At 40.1% G+C, this 20,616-nt stretch overlaps 1 protein-coding gene across 1 annotated transcript in view; it reads left to right on the top strand.

The window, feature by feature from the left end:
- The window catches only part of LOC147659558 (E3 ubiquitin-protein ligase SH3RF3-like), a gene marked incomplete at its 3' end in the record, with an annotated part of 384,439 nt that overhangs the window by 283,903 nt on the left and 79,920 nt on the right, over window positions 1–20,616 (top strand). The window contains exon 4 of the mRNA XM_086951650.1: window positions 7,655–7,764. Coding sequence (XP_086807776.1) covers window positions 7,655–7,764 — 110 coding nt within the window. The remainder of the gene's footprint in view (window positions 1–7,654; window positions 7,765–20,616) is intronic.

The following is a 20,616-nucleotide window of genomic DNA, read 5'->3' as shown; positions in this document are numbered from 1 at the left end:
TTGTATATTAACTTTTCTAGATACCAGAAATCAAGAATGACTGATAATGCAAGACTTATTACATCTCAGAAAGGCAAATTTTTGTTATGCTATATGGGCTACATTTATACTCAGGAGAAACAAAAAGACCTTAAAGTGAATTGGAAGTGTACAAAATATTACTCCAATAAATGCTATGGCCGTGCTACAACAAGGGAAACTAGTGTTATAAATACCACTGAACATAATCACCCACCAAACATCTCGGAAATAGAAGTGAGATCCACTCTTGAAAATATCAAGGAATTAAGTACCAGATCAGAACTACCTACCAACGTAATTCTGAAAGAATTACTACCTAAAGTTCCCAAAGAAGCAAGAGGTCAGCTACCATCTATTGCTACCATTAAAAGAACAATAGCAAGAACAAAAAAAGCAAGTAGACCCAATATACCAACGCCTAAAACTTTTGAAGAAGTCATAATACCGCCAGAGCTTGTAATTACTCATAATGACGAGCCATTTATATTTTATGATAATCATAGCAAGGACAAAAGAATAATAATGTTTGCAACTAATAACAATATTAAAAAATTAACAGAAAGTACTACTTGGATGATGGATGGTACTTTTTCTATATGCCCAAAACCTTTCTACCAGTTATACACAATTCATGGGCAATATCATAATACCTGTATCCCCTTCATATATTGTTTATTACCAAACAAACAAGCCACTACTTACTCAGAAATCTTACAAAAAATAAAGGAACAAAGTTCTGACTACTTCCCAATGAAAATCATCATAGACTTCGAGCAAGCTATGATTAATTCTATTTTGAAAACTTACCCACACACATCCATTCAAGGATGTTATTTTCATTTCAATCAATGTCTCTGGAGACATTTACAAAAATCTGCCCTTAGTGTTGAGTATGCAACAAATATAACTTTTGCATACCAAATTAAACATCTCATTGCCCTGGCATATGTACCAGTAACTGATGTGGCCGAACATTACAATTTGTTAATTGAAAGTCCTTTCTACACCCAAAATGAGCAAAGACTCGCCCCACTTTTAGATTACTTTGAGGACAACTGGGTAGGAAGACTACATAGGTCAGGCCACAGACTCCAGCCAAAATTTGCAATTCCCTGGTGGAATGTCTATCTACCAACACTCAACCAAGAAGCAAAAACGAACAATGCTGTTGAAGGTTGGCACAATGCCTTCCTCTCTTCTACTGGACGTACAACACCCACATTACACAAGCTAGTCTCAGCTATACAAAAAGAGCAAAGCTTTCAGGAACTACGTATGCAGCAATCAGTCATACAACTGAAACCAAAACTCTCTAGACAAACTGCTCAAATGTATATATATCTTCAACAGCAAGTCCAACTATATCCTACAACAAGAGGACTGGAATATTTAAAAATGATAGCCAAAACATTGAACTAATTGCTATAACTAAATTAATTGATAGAGATCAAACAATATCCTTAATGTAAAAAAACACATATTTTAATATAATAAAAAAATATATATTTAGTCTAATTTATTTTTAACACTATTCTAAAAAGACTAAATAAATATATTATTATATCACAATATTTGTTTTTAAAAACTGCTTCCATCCAAATAAAATAAAAAAAATTCTAACTTACCTTTAAATAGAACATCATAAAAATAATCCTTTACCGACAATACAATGTGTAAATATCAAAGACTTAATCCAACAAATCATTAATTATGTTTTCTTTAACTCTGCAAACACTATCCATCATCCAAAGTAAACGACTATGTAAATGCCATTTAAAATAACGACTGTTATCTTAAAGTGTGATAAATATTTCACAGAACTCAAAATATAAAGGAAGAATGTAAATCATCTCCGTTCTAACAACTGAAACACACTTCCTTTCCCTTAAAAAAAAAATATCGGAAACGGAAATAGCTGTTTCAAAATATGAGAAAAAAAAACAGCTAAACAATCCCACCGACATAACACTAACGAGTATTCCAGAATATATAAACATAACATTCCTATTTATTTATAATTTAATTACATTATATCACATACTCATTAACTCCAACGATTTTAAATGGCTCAAAAATTCGTGACCGAAAATACGTATTAATTCTACTCCATTATATGTAAATAGTCATACTTTAATTTCCAACCCCAAAATAACAAAATATAACCTTTAATTATAATTTACAATACTTTAACAATATAAAAGTAGATTGGTACCTACTCAAAAGTGAATCTGCTTCCAACCGCGACTTTCCCTTTACCAAAATAACGCAAAAAGACAAAGAGTGGTTACAAAATTAACGATCCAAATTATATGTAACTGTGAAAAGTACTACTATAAATGTCGATTATTGTTATATATATGGCTCGAAATTATGTGTAATGTTACAAAAATTGTATATTATATTGTGAATAGAAATTGTTTTTGCCTGTATATTAATTATATATTACATACTTTTAATATTTATTACATTAAGTATGAAAATATAAAAATATTTAATGTAATATTTATTAAAATTATTATATAACGAAATGTGTAATATTGTATTTGTTTATCAGATTTAATTGTTTACAATATGACTAATATGTGGAAATTGTTATTATTAAAACATATTTATTAATAATAATCATCATACATGACAATATTGTAATGTTAAAAGAATCATTGATGATGATGTACATGTTCTAATTAGGATATTTATATTATATTATAATTTTAAAAGTGTTCATATGTTAATATCATCATCAGTATATCACTATATGTATTAAAAATTTGTGAATTATGTTTTTCATTACACATTTTGATGTTTTATTAAGAAACAATAATAGTATAATGTATGTATAATATCATACATTGCATTATGTGAACTAACCATTTTTTCTCTACAAATTAAAAGTACTTGTCACGAAATTTCTTGTAAAATGTGATTATAAAAAGGACATTATCATCCATTTGTGTTTATATGTATACCAAAGATAGCGTAATAAAATGTATATCTGTTCGTATATTTCAAGTGTTGAATAAAAAAATTAACATGAAATAAAACTGGTGTGATTATTTTGTATTACCTATAACAAAATCATGTTTATGTATTTTTGCAAATGTATTATAACTGTAATGTTCTATCTATTTCTATATACCACATGTAAATAAATAACATACTATACACTGAAGTTATAAAAATTATTATTCATACACCCATATACATATAATATCAATATTTGAAAAACACATAAAGAATTTTTTAAATATTCCGACTCCAATAACCATTTACTTTAGGTAATTGCTTCTCAAAAACCGTGATTAATTTACAAATCGAAATGCAATCACCATTTAATTAGAGTAAGTGCAGTACACAGAACATATTAAATTTACTCTTCCAACTCCAATTAACAATTAATTTAAATAACTGCAGGACATAAAATAATAATAAATTACTATAAAAAATCAAATGTCAAAAAATGAATAATGTAATATCATTAAATTTAATTTATTATAATAATTGTAATGTAAATAGAATCTTAATTTATGTTTTCCCTGTACCCCTATAATAAAAAACTAACCCTGAAACCTAAAAATACCCCTTAACCCACAAACTGAAAACTGACTCTGAAACCTCACAAAACTCCTTTACCCACAAACTAAAAACTGACCCTGAAACCTGACAAAACCCCTTCACCAACAAACTAAAAACTGACCCAGAAACCTAAAAATACCCCTTTACCCACAAACTAAAAACTGACCCTGAAACCTTACAAAACACCTTTACCCACAAACTAAAAACTGACCCTGAAACCTAAAAATACCCCTTTACCGACAAACTAAAAACTGACCCTGAAACCTAACAAAACACCTTTACCGACAAACTAAAAACTGACCCTGAAACCTGACAAAACCCCTTCACCAACAAACTAAAAACTGACCCTGAAACCTGACAAAACCCCTTCACCAACAAACTAAAAACTGACCCAGAAACCTAAAAATACCCCTTTACTCACAAACTGAAAACTGACTCTGAAACCTCACAAAACTCCTTTACCCACAAACTAAAAACTGACCCAGAAACCTACAAATACCCCTTTACCCACAAACTGAAAACTGACTCTGAAACCTCACAAAACTCCTTTACCCACAAACTAAAAACTGACCCTGAAACCTGACAAAACCCCTTCACCAACAAACTAAAAACTGACCCAGAAACCTAAAAATACCCCTTTACCCACAAACTAAAAACTGACCCTGAAACCTTACAAAACACCTTTACCCACAAACTAAAAACTGACCCTGAAACCTAAAAATACCCCTTTACCGACAAACTAAAAACTGACCCTGAAACCTAACAAAACACCTTTACCCACAAACTAAAAACTGACCCTGAAACCTAAAAATACCCCTTTACCCACAAACTAAAAACTGACCCTGAAACCTGACAAAACCCCTTCACCAACAAACTAAAAACTGACCCAGAAACCTAAAAATACCCCTTTACTCACAAACTGAAAACTGACTCTGAAACCTCACAAAACTCCTTTACCCACAGACTAAAAACTGACCCAGAAACCTACAAATACCCCTTTACCCACAAACTGAAAACTGACTCTAAAAAATCACAAAACACCTTTACCCACAAACGAAAAACTGACCCTGAACGCACAAAATGTACCTTTGATAAAACTACCCACCCTGATCTACTATAAACTCTACATCCCACTCCTAAAAATATGATACATTATTTTATTTAATATCTACTACATTATATATTTGTGAATCATTTTACTACATACACAAAATACCTCAATGTATAACAACAACCTAATATTGTTCATAATTTCGTATTTTAATAATATTTATCTAAAATTTGGGTTAAAAAATAAAATGAAATAAAAGGCGAAATTTGTACTTGTATGATTAGAGTATACTTTGTTTATACACTACCCACCCTTATCCCCTTGAAAATATACATCCCACTCATATCATAAATAGTCAAAGATGTTTTGAAATTATATGAAAATAGTATAATTACAAATATATTTTAGTACATTAACAACTGCAAACTTAAAAAATAAGTACTATATTCGAATAAATCGATATCATTTCGCTAAAATCGAAATATTAATTTTAATTTTATAAATTTCGCAAATTTTTATTAAATTGCGAAAATTTAATTTTTATAATTACCCTATAAAATTTTGAAACACTACCCACCCTTATCCCCTATAAACTCTACATCCCGCTCCTAAATTTATAGTACAAATATTATAAAAATGTAATTTAATATTTTAATATTTATAATATTTTTTTGTACATACAAAAAATGTAATCTTAATGTTTAATGTACTCCCTAAATTTCAATCTAATTTCGACTACTCCCTAAAAAAATTTTTACAGTTCGAAATTTTGAAATCTGAAGGAAATGCGAAATTTAAAATTTTAGAATTTCAATATACTTTTTTAAAACACTACCCACCCTTATCCCCTATAAACTCTACATCCCGCTCCTAACATTAATATACAATAATTTATTTAAAATATTATTATTTTGATATATTGACACAATTTAATAATAATTATCCAAAATCAAAGAACTAATCATTTAACAATAATCAATAATTTTATATAAAATTTCGCATTTATAAATTTTTGGATTAAAATTTCGCTAATTTATAAATTTACTTCAAATGCGAAATTTATTATTCCATATTTGCACTATACTTTTTTAATACACTACCCACCCTTATCCCCTATAAACTCTACATCCCGCTCCTAGACTTCTAACTAAAAATAATAAAATTTAATATAAAAATTATCTTATATATAAACAACATTTAAATAAATAATTACTTAACATACTTTAAAACATCACTTTTACATATCGATATTTTTGACAATCGATATTTTCAGCATCGATATTACTGATTTCGAAATTCATGTCTTCGATATTTTTGACACACACATAAATCGATATTTTCAACGACGATATTTTTGTTTTCGAAATTTCTTACCATCGATATTTTGGACTCGATATTATGTCACATCGACATTAACAACTCGATATTTTGACTGTCTACCGCAGCAAACTGCTAGCAATTCCCAGCCAGTATATTTTCCCAAGTGTCTTTTGTGGGATTTATACGCTATCCCCGGCCCTGGCTGCATGCACCCAAAAGAATTCCCTTGGACCACTCCTGGTCCAAATCAGCGAGTTTCTGTGTGTCTTCAGGGCCCGGCTGCTCCGCCCATCGAGCCGATGCGCCACATCCGAGGTTGTAGACAGGGGGGAAGCCCTTCGTACTGGGCCACTTACAAGAACACTCGGGTCTCTCTCCCAGCCATCCAGAACAGGGGACTCACGCCGCGGCCGGCTGCACCCCCACCCTGCCGGGTGCGCCGAACTTGCCAGGCCGCCGCTGGGCAAAGACGTCTGATGTGGGCCAAACAGGGCTCCCTCCTCATCAGGCGGGTGGTAGGTAAGTGGGGGGGTGCCCCCAACACAAAGGGCAGAAGCAACTTTTGGTAGATGTGGGGCCAGACCGGCAACTTCCAGTTACTGGCCCCGCTGTTGATCAACTCTGGCCGGGGTCACAGCCAACTCGAAACTCCGGCCTCCACAAGCCGCAGGCTCCAAACTCGCCGGTGTTCTATCTCGGCGTCCCAGCGGCGGAATCAGCCGCGGGTTGCAGCAGTCAACACTGCTTCCCTCCCGCCACAAATTACAGTGGTCCAGTGAGAGGATCTGATGCAGGATATCACTGGTGGCGGCGGGGGTCTCGGGAGCCCCGGGCTCACGCGGCCATCTTAGGCTCGCCCAAACCTCCTCCTCCCCTCCCTCCGCAGCTTTACTTCTGCACCACCTTTACCCCTCCACCACCTTTCTTGTATCCTCCAATTTTCTGTACAACTTTACTTCTTTAGGGTGGATGAGGGGGTGATACAATTCTGACTTGTAATTGTGCATCATAAGGTTTGTGAAGTACCATCTAATGCTTTTGAAATGGAGCACATGGTACTTTGGCTTTGGTTGTACACTGTGTGGACAGAAATAACAATGGATTGTAGATTCTGTAATAACGGATAAGATATTCAAAAGTGTGGTATACACCTACTCTTTTGTGTAGTGATTGTTTAACATTATTTTGAAAAGGTGTAACTTTAAACGATGAAATTATTTTGCTCATTAACCCTTATTTCTAAACTCACCCCACACATCGTTCCATTGTTGTTTTGTCTAACTCCCCACGCCCTCGCAGAGTGTCATAAATCGCTTTGGAATGGTTAAAAGTCGCCATATTACTACTTTACAAAACAATAATTCACTCTATAATTGATTCCTACCTCACATGGACTTCTCCCACTCAGCCTAACTTTGCTTTCAATCCTTCTCTCTCCATTCCTAGTTGTATGTTACTGCTCTGCCCTGTTCTAATCACTGCAAAATATGTGTTTGTTTGTATCTACATTTTGTAGGGTATTTGTGGAGCAACTGGAACTCTAACTAAGGTTCAATGAGCGACAAATAAATGCAAAACACTAAAATACGTAACCAAGCAGGAAACGTCTAGTCACTAACTTGATTTTGGTTGAGACTTTACCAGTCAACAAACATGTCCCTTAATCCATTGTTTCATGTTTTTCCCCAGGATTCCTCCTCGTTTGGGTCTGCTCCAGTGGCCGGGGCCTCCTGCCCCAGAGCAAGTGTAATAATTGCAGATCAAGGAACACCTGCGAAGGTCCAGTTGCCCCTCAACATGTAAGTTGTATTTAAGGTTGTTTGTTGTTGTGATGTTTCTCATTTGAGTGACTATTGCCCCTAGTCAGTGTTAGTAGCCTCTGTGACATGTGTCCTCCTGTTTCTTAATCCTCTGAGACCAATTTAGAAGACAAAATGTTGGAATTGCACAAATAGGAAATTTACAAAGGTACCTGTGGGTGATATGCACTCACAATGGTGGTGGGTTGCATACCTTTAAGATCAACACAAACACAGTTGGGAGCTGTGTGTTTGGTTAGTCTGTTGGGCAACACGTCCCTGGTTCACACACCGGTCTGTGCACCCACAAGGCAGAGGACATTTGTTTTGACCTGTCTCAATTCTGGTTTGGCGGAGGTAAAAGGCCACTGTCTCCCAGTAGAACACTGAGGTCCAGCACAGAACACGAGGTTCAGATGCCAATATTCAAGCAAGTAAAATCGGGTGGTAAATGTAAATGTGGGTGTACTTGTAAAGCACAATGCTTCTCCATCGGAGTGTCCTGGCGCTGAAGACCGCTGGGGAACCCGTCCTGGTTTTCCCTGTGAGATGGTCCCTTTCTGGGTATCTCCAAGGTGAAATCAGGCATCCCCTGCCTCTGTGGGGGGCCGTTGTAGAGATGAGGCAAGCTTAATGCCCAGAGTTGCCGAGTGTGTTTCCTGGTTAGAGTAGGCACCGAGGCGAGAATTATCGAGTCCGTTGACCCTGGTCCACGACCCTGCCGCGTCGGGAATTGAACGCTGGTCCTAGGCTGTTCTCTGCTTACGGGTCTGCCGCCTCTAACCAGTGAGCCACACCACTCCACTGAACGCTGAGAGTTCAAGGCGAAATGTTATGGAATGCCCTCCCTCTGTCCCTCCGCTCCCAACAAAATTTGCAGCTGTTTATAAAGCAGGTGAAGACCTGGCTGTTCCCACCGGCCCTCCCTTAATGCTGGATGTTTAACCGCCCTGGTTACAGCTCTGCCATTGCCTATTTGGTCAGCAGAGCGCTAAGACACCCTTGGGTATTGCGCGCTTTACAAAAAGCAATTAATGTATTCATTCACTGTGGCCAATGGTCTTTTTGCTTTGATTCTAAGTAATAGCCCACCTGTACTTAATTTGTGCTGGTGTTTACTGGTGATGGGCGTGTGTGCTCATTTTAGTTCACTGGGCCTTATTTTTCATCACCAAACTTTACTTAGACAAGAGAGAGAAAACCAGAAAATGAAGAAAGAAGGAGAAGGGGGAAGATAGGAAGACAAAAACAAAGGTAAAAGACAGGGATGAAAAAGAGAACCTGCAGAGTGGGATGAACAGACAGGAGGTATATGGCGGTGAAAGAAAGAGGCATGATGTAGAATCAAAACTAGACAGCCTTGTTATTTGACAACCCAGGTTTTCGTCAGGGCCCATGACATGCTCCTAGGAGAAACTTTAGGCCACTGTGCTTATTTATTTGTTTATAATTTAAACCCTGGTGCACAGCTGCAGAACAAATATATGGTAATTATAAATAGCTAGCAATGGGGTAAAATACATATTCCCGCCTTCATTACCTGTCTACTTCCACAGCTCCTTCCCCCTCCCCTGAATCTTTCCCCCTGCCTGCTTTTTCCCTTCGTATTTGTGCTTATTGTACTTACAAGTAACTATGTTGCCATGCTCTAATGACTGTGTAATCTTTGTAACGATGTAACCTGTAACTAGGATCTGATGCTCATGTAAAGCGCTCTGATATCTCCGGGTCTAGCCAGCGCTATATAAAACCTTTAAAATAAAATAAAAATGAGATCTTTCAAAAACTCTGAGCACGGCCCCTTTAAGATAATTCGCAATTTGACAATTTCAGTTTAAAACTGAAGGAGGCGGACATCCGTCTGAATCTGAGAACATTTTTCACCAGTAGTACAGAAACGCATTAATAATATACAGATATCTATGTGTCCAGAAAAACTAGCAAACACAGAAGGAGAAAACCGCCTGCAGCCTCTTTACTTCCACCAAGCAGGTCTTATTTTGCCTCCGGAATATTGTCTTGCTAGTGCGTGAATTATGTCATGGTAATTGGAAGTCGCCCCTGGCTGGAAAGATCACGGCGCTCCCCAAGGATTTACCTTGCTGCTGTGCAACTATTTTCCAGTGCCAATAAAAACAGTCTCAGTGAATCCACATATTGTTTCCAAAAACCGATATATCAGACTCGTTTAATTTTTGTTTAGTGCACATGTCCTTTTAAACCTTTCTAAAAATTCTACTGTACCCAAACATTGGACGGAAAGTTTCACTCAAAAATGCACTTATCTTGACCTCTGTTGACATCTTGTATAGTATAAGGTAGGAGCAAGCATCTTCGATGGCAGTATTCCTGAATTAAGCCCATTCTTGTTAAGCAATGGACAGAAGCTTGTGCATGTGCCATAACACACTTTTGAGGCAACTTTAAGGCGAAAATGGTGACGTCAATTAAAAGTAAGGAGTGTTTTAGAAGATTAACATTTCTCTGAGGCCACAGAAAAATGCAGAACTTTAATGAGACAAATGGGAGTTGGTCCAGGGACTTTAGGGCGAGTTGCCAATCTTCTATTGCATTTTTTGGAAAATGCCCATTTAAGCCACAGTCGACTCCACTTTGTGTTCGTCGTTTGGGTGTGCACAGATTTGTTGTTGTTCAGGGTAAACAGAGGTTTTGCTTAACTGTTCTTCTGGAAATCCCTTGCATCGATTCAGCTGCCAAAAGTGGCGAGGAAAGAGACATAAACATAGTGGTACAGAGGAACTTTGTACTGGGTTCCTCTCCCTAGGTTTGGATGAGTAAAAGAATAAGTTCCTCACTACCAAAGATTGCATCCCCACAGAAACATGGACTAGGCCTGGCCATAAGAATAACCAGATACCCACAAGGGAAAACAACATTTGAAACAGTACACAGTTGTAAAATAAACCAACTAAATAGGGCGGGTAGGACAACTGGGGAAAGCAAGTCTTGAAATATATAAACTAACAGGGTTAATTGTTTGTAAAGATTAGTGCAAAAGGACAGTAAACTGAAGATAATTTCCAATTTCCCCACTGCGTCACAGATGATTTTATTTGCCCCCGGACCCTCAGAAGTGCATTCACTTTACCTGGGCTTTGCCACACTGATGCGCACACTTGTGGATGTGGTAGGCAGTTATAGAGAGACATGAGATGCCTCTGAGGTTGGCTGCACTGCCCGGGGACATCAGGAGAGGCTGGATCCATGGACAACTGTGTATGGTCAGAGAAGGACTCTTGCTCAAGCACCTGGAAAGAAGGAGCAGCCAGACCAATGGGGGGACTAGAGATGTTGCAAATGGTACACAAGGCAAGCTTCAAGGAAGGAATGAGAAGTGGTCCATGGTGTGGGCCCTGGAACCTGAAGAGGGAACGAGAAAGTTGAGAAGCAAAGGAGACTTCTTATGTCGGCAGAGAAAACATAGAACATATTTACATGTCCAGTAGGTCTCTGTGGTAGGTCTCTTTTGAGACAATTCAGGGTCAACAAGAATGCTATAGAAAATGGTTGAGAATCAGTGTCTCTTTTAATCAGCACTGAGGGTACCGTTGTGTTAAGAAATGCGCTCCTTAGACGGGTATGACCCGCTAGGGCTGTAAGAGAGAGTCTTTGGTCAGTTTCTGAGGCATCAACAGTTTGTCCAGCGTCCCAACTTGTCTAGGCTATGACAAACATTCACGTTGAAGTTGCCGACGGGTTTGGCACCTCTTGTCTCGGGGAACATCCAGACTGCAGAGCAAATTCAGACTCCAAATCCATGTATTTGTTTGTGTGGATCAAGGTTGTGCTCTTGTTGACGACCCTTCCTCTGGCTTCCTGTGGATTTACAGTGTGCTGGATGCTGAATAGAACAACTGCCCCACAAGCAGTGGACGATTCCTAAGTAGCACCTTAGCAATCTCAGTTCCACGCATCCTGCAAAGCTTGTCCACTTGGATGTCTCAAAACCTCTTAGCTATATGCTAGGGGTCATGAATCTCACATGTCCCCAATCTTTTCCTGGATCAGGATGCAGTGTCCTGGCCAGAGATCCTTTTCCTTCACCACCTTGTTATGATAGGTCTTGCAGCAACTTTAATAACCAGTTCTTTTGCCTCATACAGTTGCTTCGTGAGGTCCTATAAGTACTATTTGTACTTCTCTGAATCACTATTATCACTGGTGATGCCATCAATTTGTAAACCTGTATTTCCCACAAATATAAGGTAGGAGGGAGCAATATGTGTAGAGTTGTTATGGTGCAGTTGCTGGAGTTTAGTAAAGAAGCTACATGTTGACTCTATTTAGGAATCTTGTGTGGCTTCACAGTGCTCAACAAATCATGTAGTGTCCAGCTCTAGTGCTTCACCTGTACATTCTCTTGACATGGGTTGGTCATGGTCTTCTTCATCAATTTCTAGCCTAGATCCATTGAGGCAACTCTTCAACTACTGATCCTGGTCTGAATCCAGTCTGATTGGCCATCTAGAGTGAAGGAAAATCTTCTGCCAGTGGACTTTGGCCAGAGTTGATGCCTTTCGGTCCTAGCAAGGGAAAGTTAACCTGTCTTCAGATCAGGTTTAACCCCTTCGACGCTGATGACGAGCTCAGCTCGTCATGAAGTACACCTCTCGTACGCTCATGACGAGCTGAGCTCGTCATGAACCGCAGGATTTTTAAAAGTTCAGCGCACAGCGGGAAAATGCGCAGCGCCGATAGTGTTAAGTTGATGATAAATCTGAACCGATCATTATTGTCATTGGTGAACTTCAGCACCATCACTTTGAGTATCTGAGAATGGCCAAGGCCATGGAAATAGTGGAACCGTTGGATCTGTCTCTAATAGGACAGGATAGCTCCTTGGACGATCATTCAGATCCTTGTTCGGAGGATGATTTGGGTCTCTGGATTCGTGCAGTTGAGAGACGATATTGGACACCCCGCCATCTATTGTCTTCTCAGTGACTTAGACCAGTGAAGTTTCAAATCTACATTACAATAGTCATGGAAGGACATATCTACTAGCTCCCAAAATCTATAAAGTTCTTAGGTGGATACTTCGTGGGCAGGCTATATGTCCCCTTTTCTGTAGAAGCCTGCACTGTTGCAGCAGACAGTTCCTCACAATCCAGTTTACACTCTTCACAATTCAAGTATCTAGACAGGACCTATGCATCCTTAGTTTCTTTCTAGGCCCGGCCCGGGAGCTGAGGTAGTATGTATATTGCTTAGCAAGCCATCATTAACCTATGGTGCCCACTTCATTCAAGTGAAAGGAAGAATATTGACCCTTGGAGGTATTCAAAACATTTTTGTGACAACCCACTTCAAGTCAGGGAATTTGAGCTTGTGGACTGAATAGTTCCTTTAAAACCCTGTGAGACTGTGACTGACGTGTGCTACTGTTCTCCCCACCTACAAGACTGCATGTAAACACTTGAATCTGGCATCTACACAGATCAAGCAGGGCTTGGTAGGTTCTGCAAAGATTAGACAATCTGTCAGTCAGTGCTATGAATGCAAGGTCACAATCAGGGTTCTTCCTGGGTCCAGTGGGCTCTCGGGCTTTGTGATAAGACTGTTAAGAAGGACCACTGTTCTATTTGCATTACTAATTTAGGTTTGGAGTATATCATGTCACAGTTCAGCTTCAAAGGGTCACTGAATCCATCACTCAATCTGTCCCTCTTTTAACACCACCAGCTCTGCGGACCACTTTGGCGAATTCACAAATTTGTATGCCATTTCTCAAAGACTCTAACTTGACATCCAACCATCGTATGGGAAATTTAAAATTGTTCTTATTTTTTATTAACCGAACAAGCACCTGCCTCAAAAGTCATTACAGTATACATAGTATGAAGAGTAGCACACACAGTTGCAAGCAAGTAGAAGAGTTCAAACCCCCCAACTAGGTAGGCAGAGAATACAGCCATTCGACATGTGAGTTTTTACATTATGAGTCATGTTTCTCTTCTTAAAGATGAGATTTTCTTAAAACCTTATTTATATTTTCATTATATTTTTGGGACAGTGCTTCCTTTTTCTTTACTGTGTTCAGCTGTGTTGTTTATTTAGGTGTACCCCTTCACACCTTTTAATTTGTTGGCGGTGATGTTCTGAGAAAGAGTGACACCATTATACATTTGTCCCATATCTGGGGCACTCAAACAAAGGTGGCCTAAATAGGCAAAAAGTAAAAAAATGAGCTGTGGCAGATTGCACAAGCATTCTTGGAGGGCCTTTAGTTTTACAATGCTGTATATTTTTATTACTTTTTGATTTAACTAAAATTATGTGTATAATACACTTACTTATTGGGTTATTCAGCCAGCCTTCTTCGTCCATTGGTATGTGCACACATGCACTGTCAGCAAAATCCATTGTTAATTTAAAATAAGCTCAAAAAGGGCTTAGAGCCTGCTAATTACTGACCAATACTCATCATTGGTTGGCTTCCACATTACTCTTGTTTCATTATTGTTATTATTATTAGGGGGATTTATACAGGTCAACTGCTACTTCAAGAGTGTCCCAGCGCTAGCAGTAACAGTCTAACCCAATGTGTAAAAAACTAGTAGGCAGACTCATAGTGTCTTAAGAGAAGCTTTTTTTTTAAAGCAGAATGTCCCTTGTGGCCTGAAGTTGTAGTGGAAGAGCATTCCATTCCTTAGCAGCTAAATAGGAATAAGAGCTACCACTCCATTATTTCCTTCTGAATTGAGGGTTGAACACCAGCCGGGAATTGGAGGACTGAAGTGTCCCAATTGGTTGCTACGGGGTAAATCTGGTAGACACATACTGAGGTCCTTTGCAATGGAAAGCTCTATGCGAGAATACTAGGCCTTTGAACCTAACTAGTTCTTTCACAGGCAGCCAGTGTAGATGTTTTAAAGCTAGCTGAATGTGAGCTCTCCTGATGAGATACATCAGAGTTGTTCTGCAGCATTCTGCACTTGCTGAAATCTCCTCAGAAGGTAGGCAGACACTCCCCAGTAGAGTGAGTTGCCATAATGCAACCTAGAAGTGACCAAATCCTTGATGACTGTTTTTGCTGCATGAGGGAAAGCAGGTAAAAATATTTTTTAGCATATATAGTAGGCCAAACAGGTACCAACTACCGCTGCCACCTGGGGCGCAAAAGACACTGTGTTGTCAAATTTCACCCCCAGATTGCCCACTACCATAGCAGGGGGAGTGGAGGGAAACATATAATGGACAAAGGCCATTATCTCAGGTGGAGAGGGGGAAACACCCAAAGAGCAAGACTTCTGTCTTGCTGGTGTTACATTGGAGGCTGCTGTCACGCATCCATTGAAACACGGCGGTCAGACATGAATTAAAATTACTCAAAGTGCTGCAGGAACAAATGATGGAAGAAATGCTGCATAAATCAAGCATTCTCCCCCAGTGAAGAGATCTGGGTTAAATGTGCGGGGGAGGGATTTTGATCTCTATCTTATCACTCTAGATCTAAACCCCGTTCTGGTCGACTGAATCTTTATTGCCTGTCATTGAGGAAAGAAAGTGCATCTCTTACCAGGTTAGTTCAATCAATAATGGGCTTGACTCTGAAAAACCACAGACTACTTCTAAGTTTTAGAGGTTTATTACAGAGTCAATGATAACTGCAAGTACAGACATCTCAAAATGAGATTCAAAAGATATACGGGCACCACTACATACATGTGCTCTCTAAAAGACCTCAGGCGAGCAAAGAACACTACTAGGACTAGTTCCAAAATCAAAAGGGCTGCAAGCATTGACACGAATTGTGATCTCTCCGTCATTTACAGCAGGAAGGAAGGTTTCAGGTTAGGCTGTCCCTACCCTGCTCTGGATGGTATCCCTACTTAACAGAATCTCAACCTATCAAAGGTGTCAGCTGTGAATGACTTCCTAAGAAGATCACCCACTCTTAGTCTCTAGGTGAAAACCTATGATCTCCAGCCATGACCCCTCTCTGCCTACCCATCCGCTCTCTGAAGGGTCCTCAGGCATCTGCTCTAACTCCACCCAGGGGTGCTGTCCCTAATACAAAAACACAATAATCATTTGAGACGCCCCTCGAGAGACGCCCCTCACGTGGTGTCGATTCTGGCTTTTTCCATGATGATCTTCCTCTGGGCATCGTGCTTCGCGTTGACCTTGCTTCTCAGGCTCTTCTCCGGCCCGCTGATACCCCCTAAACATTCCTGAATCCTCCTCCATGTCTGTACCAGTCTACTCGAACAAAGCTCTATTCATCAAACTTTTAATCAAAACCCCCTCGCACCTGCAGACAGACATCCGCATCTAGGATCCCAATTCTCATAAACTTCTAACAGAAGTTTGCAACTTATTTCTCGACACAGCTCGGCCTGTACCAGTACGTGCAAATCAGAAACCTTTTGATCACTTCAGGCCTACAACATTTCTCGCAGAGGTTTATTCTCTTCAAATTCTTTCGTAAATCAAAATAGCATGCTAATACTTTGTTCTATGATTATATAAAACACATCTATAGAATATAAACCTATCGAAAACAGAATTACTAAATAACATTAGTGCAATCCATGTTATGCAAATGAATACCTTTCCCAACCCTTTCAGCTCTGGCCATGGGGCCTATTCCGTTCTGTGCTTTGCAGCATGACGTTCTTCCATTAGCAGCTACATAACATGGATCAGGATTAATCACGTCTAATAAGGTTATACATTTTCCACACATTTCTGCATTAGTTCCACTTCTATATGAAATCTCTAGATTAACCACACAATTCTAAGTATAGGTGAATATATTTTCAGCACTTATAGTATTTCTATTATGGTTTGTGCATACTACTGGCACTTATGATGCACTCATACATTTTGTTCAGTTTGCGCTCTCTCAGTTCCCCCCTTTGATGACCTCTCGGGGTCATCACTAAGGTTTAAACTGAACTAATTGCGATCGCCCCTCGCTTCTGCGTTTCTAGAGCCCTCAGGCTCCTGTACTGATTGTCCTGTATTGCAGCTAATCTCTGTAGCTGTTCTCTCCTGGATCTCTCTAACCTATTTGATCTGTACCATTGGTATGACCTCACCAATCCCCACAACATGATCACACAGATCACTATTATGATGATAGGTTTCAGCACATACCATACAAAGCTCCTCCCTAAGTTGGCGAACCAACCTCCAACTTCGCCCATTCCATGGCCCACTTTTTCCCAAACATTTACTTTAGTCAGGTCTTCGATCTCTTTGTGAATGTTAGTTATGTTCGTGATAACTTTCTCAAGAGGTTTTGAATTGTCTGGAATGTAAGTGCAACATTCCTGGACCTTCAAAGCCTTACAGACTCCGCCCTCTTTTGCTAGCAGGACGTCTAATGCAAGACGGTTCTGAAGCACCATGGCCCTTATCGATTGCATCTCTCCTTCCACCAGCATTAAGGATCTCGCAGTGCTGGCAGACAACCTGTCTACGACTGTTGCCAGTCTCCTAATTTTGACATCATTGAGGATCAGTCCTAAAAGAGGAAATGCAGCTCCAAAAACATCTCCAACTATTTCTGCATCTCCTAGGTCTCTTCTCCCTCTTGCTGCGGCCTTGCCCTCTATGATCTCTAAGTCTTGGGCATGGTATATTTTGGGGAAGACAATTGCCAAGTAACATGATCCATACCAGTTGTCAGGTAGTCTCACGTAGGCATTTCTTCCACATACAAAATATACGTTTGGAATCACTTGCATTCCTTTCAAGAAATCCTTATTGTAATATTCTAATCTAAAAGCATGTTCACAACTGACTTCCCCTACGAATACATTTTCGTAGTACGTTTTGCTTCTGTGAAGGCATAACTTCCCTCTCTGTGTGCGATCCAAAGCTATTGGACCACTACTACCCTTCCTCTTGTGTGCCTTCTCTTCCTCGGTCCAATCTGTTTTCCACTGTCCTGATTTTTTCAAAATCTTTTGCCTTCTCTATCATTCATCTACTTGCCCTATAAACTTCTTCTCGACTTCTGACACCTTGCATGTCAGGTTATTTCTGCGGGCATGTGAAGTATCTAAAGTATCCCAAGGAATGAAGAACTTTGCCAATCTGTCTTCACTCTTCCAATAGTCCCACTTATTCATTTGCTTATAATTTGGGACTTCTGGTAACACTGAGTCGTAGTTAGAGAAGTAATACTCAAAACTATCTCTTCCATAAAATATGCTAAGCAATAAGCTACATGTAATGCCATAAGTCAACGGGAGGTGATGATATCTAATGCCTTCATCTACAGACGCTGGCAGTTGCATGCACACATAGCAATCCTTGACCTCCATGGCATCCACGTATTCATACAAAAGTTTGGCATAAGCATTTGACCTATAGTCGCCTTGGGACTCATCCATGTGTAACCTACGGGCTTCTGCTGCTAATAACGCTTTCTCCTGTATGGTTTCCCCCTTCTTACCAGCAACAGTGGGTTTTGGTGTCACTACAGATTTTTCGTCTGGTACCCTTGCCTCACTCTCATGTCCCATTACATATGATACAGTAACTACTAAAGCTATAAGAAGTATCACTCCTACTATTAGTGTGCCTATTATACATTTGGCTCTACGGTTCGGACTACCGGCCTCCATTTCTTCAGACAGTATGATTCTTTTCCTTCTATTTCAACTCAAAGTTCTTTTCTCTTGGTTCTTTTACAGTCTCTCTTGATCCTTCAGTCTTTAGAACCACACAATCGGAAGCTGGCAATCTCCTTTAGCAAAGTCTTTTTGAGCTTTAACACAGACAACCCTAGCCCTTCTCCGTCAACTTATAGGAAAGGTCCCTAAGTTTCTCTGCTTCCTAGGCGCTAGGTAATCTTCTTTTTCTCGTTTATTTACAAAGTCTTTAAGCATCTACAATGAGGCTTGGGCCTGCGGCTTGGATAGCATAGTTCAATAGCTCCAAACGAAGAATGTATTCTTCATGACTTGTTATCGTCGTTCCAAAGTCGGGGAATTGCAATTCGGTGAAGAACATGTGCTTTAACTTGCTCAGGTAGGGAGGGTTGGGGACTTTGAACGTTAGTGACCCTTCTGTTTCGACTCCAGGCACCAACAGTTGTACTTCTACTGTGATGATGGGTTCAACCTCAATCACTAGCACCGCCCTTATTCTCCCTGTCGTTTGTTCCCAAGACATCTGTCACCAGATATGTCCACTCAGGAGTGGCGTATCTTCTGCTAGGCACACGTACTCTTCTTGACCTTCTTAGATCTGGTGCTTCAGAGCCCTGGGCACCTTCTTCCGGGTCTGAGTCTTCAGATATTGGAGCAAGGGTTCTCTCTGGAGTTGACCTCAGGCTTGAACTCCTTCTTTGCGGCCAGCTGGCTTCTCCACGCCTTACCCTTCTGCTCCTTGTCCTTCTGCTTTGCTCTCGCTCTCTTTCAGCTTGGTCAGTGTCTGATTCGTACTCCCAGCTACTTCCTCCTTCTGTAGCGTCGTCCGTTTCGCTGTTGTACTGACCGTCCTCAGCTTGGCCAGACACGTTCCCCGCTTCTTCTTGCACCTCTACAGCTTGGCTGGCCCTCTCTGTGGCTTCTCTGTCCGCAGCTGGACTTACATCCGAGAGAGGAGCTGTTTCTTCCAGAGGTGCTGGAACTCTCCGCGTATGAGACGCGTGGATCCAATTGGGCAGGCCTCCCACTTTCACAGCAGTGTTCGTGATCAGGATGATCTGGTAGGGCCCACGCCAACGGACATCTAGGCAGCTTCTTCTTACGTGCTTCTTGACAAGCACTCAATCACCAGGACACAGGTCATGACACAAGTCCTGGCACGACGGGACCTCTGCAGCCTGCACCTGAAGGGACACAGAATGAATGGCATCAGACAGACCCTTACAATAGTCCAGGATCATATCATCGGTGATATTCAACAGTGCAGCAGTTGGTACTTATGGCAATCTCATTGCCCTCCCCATTAACACATCGTGTGGTGATAGTCCCGTTCTTCTGTCTGGGGTACTACGGATGCTCATAAGGACCAATGGCAGAGCATCAGGCCAACTCAGAGACGTTGATGAACACATTTTGGCAATTCGGGATTTGATGGTGCTGTTTATCTGCTCTACAATTCCCGAAGCTTCTTGTCGGTAACTACAATGCAATTTCTGGTCTATGTTCAGGGCCGCACAAATCATCTTCACAAGCTCGCTGTTGAAATGTGTTCCCCTATCTGATTCCAAAGAGGCCGGTACCCCGAAGCGCGGAATGAGTTCCCTAAGCAATAACTTGGCTACTGTGAGGGTGTCACACCTGCGTGTAGGGTATGCCTCGACCCATCTGGAAAATATGCAAACAACCACCAGGACATAACGAAGGCGGTTGCATCTTGGCATTTTGATGAAATCAATTTGCATTCTATTGAATGGACCTCCGGACCTCCCTATGTGACTCAATGCAACTGGTGTTCTTTTTCCTATGTTCAGCTGCTGACAGGTCACACAACGCTGGCACACTGCTTCTGCTGCTACTCTGAACTTAGGGTTGTACCAGGTTTGTCTGAATACTCTCAGCATAGCGTCTCTCCCTAGGTGTACTGGACCATGGATTTGTCTAGCCATTGGGCTCACCATCTCATTTGGTAACACAGCCCTTCCATCTGCTGAAACCCAGAAATGCGCCTCGCCTATCACACATCCTGCAGTTTCCCATGTTTGCTTTTCGCAATCGGGTGCATTTTCTTGCATGCATTTTAACTCGTCCCAAGTGTCTACAGTTTCCAATATCATAGCTAATTCAGTCCTGACATTTATTCCACCCACTTCCACCTCGGTGAAAGAGTACCCTTGTTCTGCACAGTATCTTGCGACTTCGTCGGCATATCTATTGCCTTGTGACA

This window comes from Lissotriton vulgaris, unplaced genomic scaffold (genome assembly GCF_964263255.1).
Source record: "Lissotriton vulgaris unplaced genomic scaffold, aLisVul1.2 SCAFFOLD_1701, whole genome shotgun sequence".
Taxonomy (NCBI): domain Eukaryota; kingdom Metazoa; phylum Chordata; class Amphibia; order Caudata; family Salamandridae; genus Lissotriton; species Lissotriton vulgaris.
Note: the sequence above shows the minus strand (reverse complement) of the source record. Positions and strands in the feature narration are given on the sequence as shown.